The 9,542-nt window shown below is 37.3% G+C and overlaps 1 protein-coding gene across 1 annotated transcript in view; it reads right to left on the reverse strand.

The window, feature by feature from the left end:
- Positions 1–9,310, reverse strand: part of cdc14aa (cell division cycle 14Aa) — a 46,733-nt gene extending 37,423 nt beyond the window's left edge. Inside the window, 6 exon segments of the mRNA XM_016245048.1 lie at positions 587–653; positions 1,388–1,467; positions 1,677–1,769; positions 7,794–7,869; positions 7,984–8,074; positions 8,869–9,310. Coding sequence (XP_016100534.1) covers positions 587–653; positions 1,388–1,467; positions 1,677–1,769; positions 7,794–7,869; positions 7,984–8,074; positions 8,869–8,914 — 453 coding nt within the window. The 5' untranslated portion in view covers positions 8,915–9,310.
- Between the last annotated feature and the right edge of the window lie 232 nt (positions 9,311–9,542).

A 9,542-nucleotide genomic window follows, 5' to 3' on the forward strand; every position in this document is an offset into this window, starting at 1 on the left:
TTTTATGTCTATAGATTTTATTTTAGGCAAGTCATCGTGTTGATTTGAGAAGGCTAAATTTATCAAACATATGCTCAACTCACTGTCTGACACTGGCCGCTCCTTTAAAAAACAAAAACCTGAATTTAACAAACATAAAATGTTCCAAACATATTTCTAAATTAACTTAATAAAGAAACAAAAAGAAATATAACCACTTTGCCATTAAAACCCGAAACGAAACTATTTTAATGGCAGCAACAGCAGCTGTGTAAAGGGGAAGAGAGAGAGAGAAAAAAGACACAGGCTCCAGTCGGACTCGAATTCTGATAAGCTGTCGGACAAGGGAAATTCAGGGAAATTGCAGGGAAATTCATTTCCTCGTTTCAATTAAAAGTTCCCCTCAGCTCGGCAGGCCCCCAATCTGCCCAGGCCCATATGCACCTGCATTCCCTGCATACCCAGACGCTACGCCACTGCTGTCCAGCCTTGATCCAAAACAAGTTTAAGAGTGTCACAAACTTTAACCTTCCTAAATATTAATAGTTAAAACGGATTGTGCTTTTATAATTTATCATTTTAATAATAATGTATTTAATACACGTACCTTGCGGATTCCTTGTAAACAGTCTAATATGGTTAAATCATATGTGCAGTTCCCAAAAGCAGCATCTCTATATGGTAAGAAAAAAAGAAAATAGAAGATAAAGAATGTTCATTGCAAAAAAAAAAAAAACTATTTTTTTTGTGAATGTATGATTGAATATTTGTGTGTGTGTGTGTGCGCGCGCATACATGCAGTGCTTCCTCAAAATTACCCACACTACCATTCTAAAATTTGTCAGTAAGGTCATTTTTTTATAGGACAGTTATTTCTGGTCCTCGAATCTGATTGGCTGAGAGCCTTTTCCAGCAGTGCAATATTCTAGTGATAACAGAACTCCAACCATTTCAACGTTTGTATCACTCTGCTTGCAGCATTTCTCACATTTCACAATATTAGTGAACTTATTTGTTTACTGTAATTCTGATCAAATAAATACAGCCTTGATGAGGTATTATCAATGTTGAAAACCGTTTTTGCTGTGTAATATATATGTGGAGTCCATGTAACTCTTCCAGGATTCTTTGATGAAAAGAAAGTTCAAATGAACAGCATTTTGAAGTAGATTTTTTAAATACTTTACTGTCACTTTTGATTAGTTTAATGCATCCATTTAGAATAAAGGTTTTAATTTCTCTCAAATTATTATTATTATTATTTACTGACACAAACTTTGGAACAGTAGTGATACAGTAATATACAAAGCTATAGTAATGAGGTATGAGTAGCATGATGACACGTGATCAGATCAGATTGTGATGCTTGTGTCAGAGCACAGAGCTGCTTGTGTGAGCAGCTTCTCACCTGAAGGGCAGGAATGACACATTGGTTCCAGAGATCAGGGCCTGGTACACCTCCTCTGGAGTTCTTTTTAAGTAGATTACCTGCATACAGAAGCGAGACATCATGATTAGAAATTTCTCAGAGAGACTCTAAAACAAGAGGTCAACTGGGACTAAATAGCTCTTGTTGTTTTTTGCTGTTCATAATCAGTTAGTTCTTACTGTCTGGGATCTCTCAAACCCTAGAACATGAGGGTTTAAATCAACAAAATTGTCCTCTTCTAAGGTCCTAGAAACAGAGCTGGACTCACCGCATAAGCACCGATGAGGAAGGCTGCATTGGATCTCTTTCGTTGGTCGTAACTGGTGTAATGGATGATGCGCTTTCTGGACAGAGTGAAAGACTGCAGACATACACAACACACATTCATTTTCAGAGCTGTGCTGGTTGAAGAGATCGTTCATCCAAAAATGAAAATTCTGTCATCATTTATTCAACCTCATTTGTTCAAGACCTGTATACATTTCTTTATTCTAAGAAACACAAAAGGAGAATTAAGGTAGAATGTCAATGCTGCTTTTCATACAATAATGTGCCAAGTGTGAACATACACTTATTTAAATGGAATAAATGAAAAACAGAAGTTTGGTGAGTAATGACCTAATTCTGTTCCTCACAGAAAATACTGTATTGTTTGAGAACTCTTAGAATATAGTGCATGATGCATATGGACTGCTGCTGTAGTACTTTCATGGTGCCTTTATGTAACTTTTGGAGCTTGACAGCCACCTCACAATTGACTGTATGAAAATGTGTAGGACATTCTGTGCTGCAGGAAGGACTATAGACAAAACCCAGAAAAACCCCAGAGTTTCAGTTCAATTGTCCTGAAGTCAAAGGGTTTTTTTTAATTGGTTTTTGGTCAAGTTTATTTTTAACAAAGTTCGGAAGGAACATGTTCAGATCCTTCAACCAATCAGCTTCGATCATCCTGATGTCAATGAGTTTTTTGACTGCATGGGTTAGTTTATTTTAACAAAGTTTATGGAGCTATTTTTGTGTCTTTTTTATTCAATCAAACATACTGTGTTTGAGAGCAAAACGAATTATATTTTCATTGAAAAATAAAAGATTGCAAATAACAATTTAGAGAATAAGAATTGAAAAATTACAAAAATAAAGTAATTCATAATAATACTCTTTGCAATGCAAATAAATATTCTATGCAGATCCCACACTTTTCATTACGCACCCATTTATTTTGCTCTCTGTTCTGCTGTCATTTTTTGCGGGTCTGCTTGCAGTTGAAATGCTTTGCTTGTGAGTGAAGCTGCATCTCAGTAGGCAGTAACTATGCATCAAAATGAAAGACCTGCTTCTATTGGTCACTCTCACGCTTGGCGCAATAGTTTGGCCGCACCCACTGTGCAGTCCTGAGCGAGGTTGTTGCGAGAAGAACAACACGTTGTTTTCTAATGGTTGTCAGTGGTCCTGGTTGTTGTTGTTGTTTATATTCATTGCACACTATTACCATGAGAATATTGTGTAGTCTCAACAAACTACTGTATATCTTTAGAAGGATTTAGGGCTTTAGTTTCGATGTTTGACCACTGTTTATACAGTGACAGCAATTTCTGTCATGGAGCAGGGCCATCCTTAGCTGATGCGGGGCCCGGTGCACCCCCTACCCCCCTGGAAGTTTGATAATAGTACATTAGGATTAAATGAACGTGGCCGAGAAAGGCTGCGTCAAATGTGCAGAAAGCAGAATGACTGATTATACTGCCATTCGTGTGTCCATAAAAGCAGGTTGGTACAGTGAAATATTTTCAATAAATTTTGAAATAAAGTCTGTGGTTAATGCAAGCTCAAGATATTGCCACGTTTTATAACAAAAAATGCATCAGTAATACCCCCTTGTGTGTGTGTGTGTGTGTTTTTTTAAAGCTTTTACTGTTTGTCTCTTCTAACAAACCTTTAGGGAAAATGTTTTTAAATAAGGACTGAAAGAGCCGTTTGAAAAAGTACAAAAATAAAGTAATTCATAATAATACTCTTTGCAATGCAAATAAATATTCTATGCAGATCCCACACTTTTCATTACGCACCCATTTATTTTGCTCTCTGTTCTGCTGTCATTTTTTGCGGGTCTGAATTCTTTGCTTGCAGTTGAAATGCTTTGCTTGTGAGTGAAGCTGCATCTCAGTAGGCAGTAACTATGCATCAAAATGAAAGACCTGTTTCTATTGGTCACTCTCACGCTTGGCGCAATAGTTTGGCCGCACCCACTGTGCAGTCCTGAGCGAGGTTGTTGCGAGAAGAACAACACGTTGTTTTCTAATGGTTGTCAGTGGTCCTGGTTGTTGTTGTTGTTTATATTCATTGCACACTATTACCATGAGAATATTGTGTAGTCTCAACAAACTACCGTATATCTTTAGAAGGATTTAGGGCTTTAGTTTCGATGTTTGACCACTGTTTATACAGTGACAGCAATTTCTGTCATGGAGCAGGGCCGTCCTTAGCTGATGCGGGGCCCGGTGCACCCCCTACCCCCCTGGAAGTTTGATAATAGTACATTAGGATTAAATGAACGTGGCCGAGAAAGGCTGCATCAAATGTGCAGAAAGCAGAATGACTGATTATACTGCCATTCGTGTGTCCATAAAAGCAGGTTGGTACAGTGAAATATTTTCAATAAATTTTTAAATAAAGTCTGTGGTTAATGCAAGCTCAAGATATTGCCACGTTTTATAACAAAAAATGCATCAGTAATACCCCCTTGTGTGTGTGTGTGTGTGTGTGTGTGTGTGTTTTTAAAGCTTTTACTGTTTGTCTCTTCTAACAAACCTTTAGGGAAAATGTTTTTAAATAAGGACTGAAAGAGCCGTTGAAGCTTAATGGTGGTGAAATTGAAGTAATGCAACATGGGGTTCATTTATAGTCTACATTTGCTTTTTACTTCTGGCGATGGTACTTAGGATTCAAATTTCAGAATTGGCCGACAAAAACACGTCATCACTGCAGCACTCTATAACAACTCCTTTCATGATTGATGGAAGAAAGAAAGGCAGACAGGTTTGCAATGACATGAGAAATTAATGACAGAATTTTCGTATTTTGGTGAACTGTTCCTTTTATACCTTTTGTTACATAGAATTAGATTTAAGCCAATTAAATACATTTGAGTTTTGTTGTTATTTCATTATTACAAATGGCTAATTATTCATACAAAGATTCAGGGCCAAATGCAAGTTATTTTAGTTCCACAATTTGTACCATTACTAGGCTATAACTGACATTTGATGTGCGGCTTAGACTGGAAGACAAGAATTTCCTTAAAGGGGTCATAAGATGCTGCTAAAAAAAACATTATTTTGTGTATTTGGTGTAATGAAATGTGTTTATGTGGTTTAAGGTTCAAAAAACACATTATTTTCCACATACTGTACATTATTGTTTCTCCTCTATGCCCCGCCTTTCTGAAACGCGACGATTTTTACAAAGCTCATCGGTCTGAAAAAGCGAGGTGTGCTGTGATTGGCCAGCTACCCAGTGCGTTGTGATTGGCCGAATTCCTCAAGCGTGTGTAAATGTTACGACCCTCACCATATTGTGATGCCTGCGGCAACCACATGTGACGACCCCGGGCTGGACTCCGCTTCGTCCACGGTGAAAGCCGATCCGGCGATTCACAGAGCGAAGTTGAAGTATTTCCTCAGCGACCAGCACTGATCAGCTCCAGGCATGACGAAGCGATATCGTCCTCTTTTGGAAGACCAAACAAAGTAGTTTCGCTTTCACAATGAAACACACAGCGCCTTCACGACATGGCGGCGGCGGCAACAATACTACAGCGAGAATAAAAGTTACGCCTTCTTTCTTTGCGTGAACATTTGGGCGGCGTTATGCAAATCTTCCCACATTGTGACGTAGACATGTGGGGGCGTGTTAGAACGATCCGTTTTAGGTAGGTGTGGCTGACTCTTAACTTTTATAAAGAATATCTCTTTGAATTTGAGACTTTAGACTTTGCAACTTTACAGATCTTCTTTATGCACCAATTTTGAAATAAAGTCTGTGGTTAATGCAAGCTCAAGATATTGCCACGTTTTATAACAAAAAATGCATCAGTAATACCCCCTTGTGTGTGTGTGTGTGTGTTTTTTTAAAGCTTTTACTGTTTGTCTCTTCTAACAAACCTTTAGGGAAAATGTTTTTAAATAAGGACTGAAAGAGCCGTTGAAGCTTAATGGTGGTGAAATTGAAGTAATGCAACATGGGGTTCATTTATAGTCTACATTTGCTTTTTACTTCTGGCAATGGTACTTAGGCTTCAAAGTTCAAAAACATTGCGTTCATTTGTGAAGATTATCATGATGAACAAAACATGTAAGAAATGTAAACTTTTGTTGGTAACAGAGTTTATTTTCTGCAGTAATCCAAAAGCTAACAGTAAAATCCTATTGGGTTTTTGTGGAGGGAACCAGGGTGATGCTGCTAACTTCAGAATTGGCCGACAAAAACACGTCATCACTGCAGCACTCTATAACAACTCCTTTCATGATTGATGGAAGAAAGAAAGGCAGACAGGTTTGCAATGACATGAGAAATTAATGACAGAATTTTCGTATTTTGGTGAACTGTTCCTTTTATACCTTTTGTTACATAGAATTAGATTTAAGCCAATTAAATACATTTGAGTTTTGTTGTTATTTCATTATTACAAATGGCTAATTATTCATACAAAGATTCAGGGCCAAATGCAAGTTATTTTAGTTCCACAATTTGTACCATTACTAGGCTATAACTGACATTTGATGTGCGGCTTAGACTGGAAGACAAGAATTTCCTTAAAGGGGTCATAAGATGCTGCTAAAAAAAACATTATTTTGTGTATTTGGTGTAATGAAATGTGTTTATGTGGTTTAAGGTTCAAAAAACACATTATTTTCCACATACTGTACATTATTGTTTCTCCTCTATGCCCCGCCTTTCTGAAACGCGACGATTTTTACAAAGCTCATCGGTCTGAAAAAGCGAGGTGTGCTGTGATTGGCCAGCTACCCAGTGCGTTGTGATTGGCCGAATTCCTCAAGCGTGTGTAAATGTTACGACCCTCACCATATTGTGATGCCTGCGGCAACCACATGTGACGACCCCGGGCTGGACTCCGCTTCGTCCACGGTGAAAGCCGATCCGGCGATTCACAGAGCGAAGTTGAAGTATTTCCTCAGCGACCAGCACTGATCAGCTCCAGACATGACGAAGCGATATCGTCCTCTTTTGGAAGACCAAACAAAGTAGTTTCGCTTTCACAATGAAACACACAGCGCCTTCACGACATGGCGGCGGCGGCAACAATACTACAGCGAGAATAAAAGTTACGCCTTCTTTCTTTGCGTGAACATTTGGGCGGCGTTATGCAAATCTTCCCACATTGTGACGTAGACATGTGGGGGCGTGTTAGAACGATCCGTTTTAGGTAGGTGTGGCTGACTCTTAACTTTTATAAAGAATATCTCTTTGGATTTGAGACTTTAGTCTTTGCAACTTTACAGATCTTCTTTATGCACCAAAAGCTTGTAACACTCCAAAAAAGCAATCATATGACCCCTTTAAACCTTAAAACACAACACACAAAGCAATGCATAATTCAAAATGCAGTTACAGCACCTGAGAAAAATGATGACAAATACAATTCCCTAACACAGTACATTGGAGTTTTTACAGATTTTTCTTAAGAGTGTAGATGTCCAAATAATTTTTTAACTCACTTCACACATATACTACAGAGAAACACCAGCCATGCCCCTTAATCTGTCAGCTCCAGATACAAAGACAGTCACTGTTCATGCCAGAAACTTCTGTCCTGTCATTATACAGACATATAACTCACAGTAATAGAGCGCTCTCTACTGCTCACTGAAGGAACAAGGTAAAAGAACTTTATAAATGAGCATTATAAATATTAAAACCGCAAGGTTGCTGATGGTGAACAGATGAGAGCACATATTAAGGTTTTACAAAACTGAACTATTAATGGTCATTTTCATTTACTTTGTAATGCTGGGCCCGGACTTAACCTACATATATTTGCAGGGAATTAGCCTTTGTGGTTTTGCAGGAAAAGCATTTTCAAGTATTCATATATTCTTATATATTTTTATGTATATCAAAGTGCTGAATTATGGAATTTTGACTTTTATTTCTAGAAAACCTGGTTCAGCAATTTAGGCAACCAAATTACTTTGTTTAGTAACTAAAAAGCTCTTCCCAATGATTAAGAATCAGTCCAAAGATAAAAATGAAAAACACAAAATGTATATTTGATCAGTAAGTCAGATATGAATTTCTGAGGGAATCCTTGGGAATATAACACACAGTGCATACATGGAGCCATTTGATTCGAAGAAGATGATCTTACCTTTAGTTTTTTGTTCAGCTTGCAGCAGTACCTGTACAGCATTGCCAGATTGAGGGGCCCAAAATCTGCATAAAAGCTTAAAACAGAAATGAACCATAAAATAACAACTCGTCATGAAGTTGAACAATCAAAAATGAGCCATAACAACCAAAAATTCAATAGTTAAACGTGCCAAAAACCGAGGACTCACTTTTCATATATAAATTCCTCATCTGTGCAGAAGAAATGTGTGTTTGCTGTGCTCTTGGGTTTGCTTCTAAGAGTAGCAAAATACAGACGATCTGAAAGAAAATACAACAGTATACAAGTAAAATAAAGGAAATGATGGTAATATAAGGCTAAATATAAGGCAAAATGTACAATTAATTTAATTAGTAACATTAACAACATTTTCACATAACATACTATTAGTTAATGAACATTCAAAATGGCAAGACACTTTAAACTGATATGTTAAGCATTATATAGGCTATAGTTTTTACAGTAATGACATTCATGAACTTTATTATAGAGTGCAACATATGCTAGGATATTTTTGTGATGAGACATTTACACATGGATTAAGCAGATTAGAAAATAGGTTGCCTTGCAACCTTTATTTTATATAAACGATATAACTATTTTCAGTAACACTTTACTTGAAGGGGTGTGCATAAGACTGACATGACACCTTCATAATCATGACATGACACACGTCATAAATATGAAGGAGGTTTTATGCATGTTTATGACAACTGTCATTAAGTGTCATTCGCTCAGTTATGGAATTTTTAATGCAAATATGACATTATTTGACCTAACCCTACCCCTACCCTTACCCCTAACCATAGCCCATAACAAAGACATCTCAAACAATGTCATCTTTGTATTAAAAATGACATAACTGAGCGAATGACGCTTAATGACAGTTGTCATAAACATGCATAAAAAACCTTCATATTCATGACATGTGTCATGTCATTATTATGTAGGTGTCATGCCATGATTATGAAGGTGTCGTGTCAGTCTTATGCACACCCCTTCAAGTAAAGATAACTATTTTTTTTTTTTACTTTTTCAACTTATTCAATATTACCTTTGATAAACTCAGACGCTCCGAGCAGCTCATTGCAGTCTCCCATTTTATCAAATACTGAAACTTCAGGAAGTTATTAATATTTCCACGCGTTCCGTTTCGTTCCAAAGGGTATTGTTATGTTCCGGAAAATAAATGTATTTTATAAAAGTAAATCCGTGTTATACACAGAAGTAAACACAGTCCTGCTATAACCCACTTCAGTGTCCCATAAGCTCTTGTGTGTCGAATATAGACGGCAAATCCTCTAAATCTCTTCCGAGCGCAAAGTGGCTTACAAACATGTTATTTTCTAACAGTTCAAGCTCATGTATGTTCCTGTCCTTCAGTTTTCCGTGAACTTTTGCGTTTATAGCGTTTCCGTGCACGTTATGCCATAGCTAGAAACTTAAAACACGGTCAAAGTTAAAGGGACATTGCCTAGTAACCACGTGCTACACCACCACACAAATGCGCGTTGCTAAGGAGGGGTTAAATTCGACCAATCAGAGTTCGAGAAGCAGAGCCAACTTTGTTGGAAAGGTATTGTACATATTACCCAGAAAATGTTTATTATAGCCTACCTGTGAAATTATTTGCATTTTTCAGAAGTGTTTGTGTCATATACAGGTAAATAGATAGATTCATACTTTCAGTCTTTGTGCGCATATTCTTAAAGCTGCAGTCCGTAACTT

This window comes from Sinocyclocheilus grahami, unplaced genomic scaffold (assembly GCF_001515645.1).
Source record: "Sinocyclocheilus grahami isolate Dianchi unplaced genomic scaffold, SAMN03320097.WGS_v1.1 scaffold742.1, whole genome shotgun sequence".
NCBI classification, from domain to species: Eukaryota; Metazoa; Chordata; class Actinopteri; order Cypriniformes; family Cyprinidae; genus Sinocyclocheilus; species Sinocyclocheilus grahami.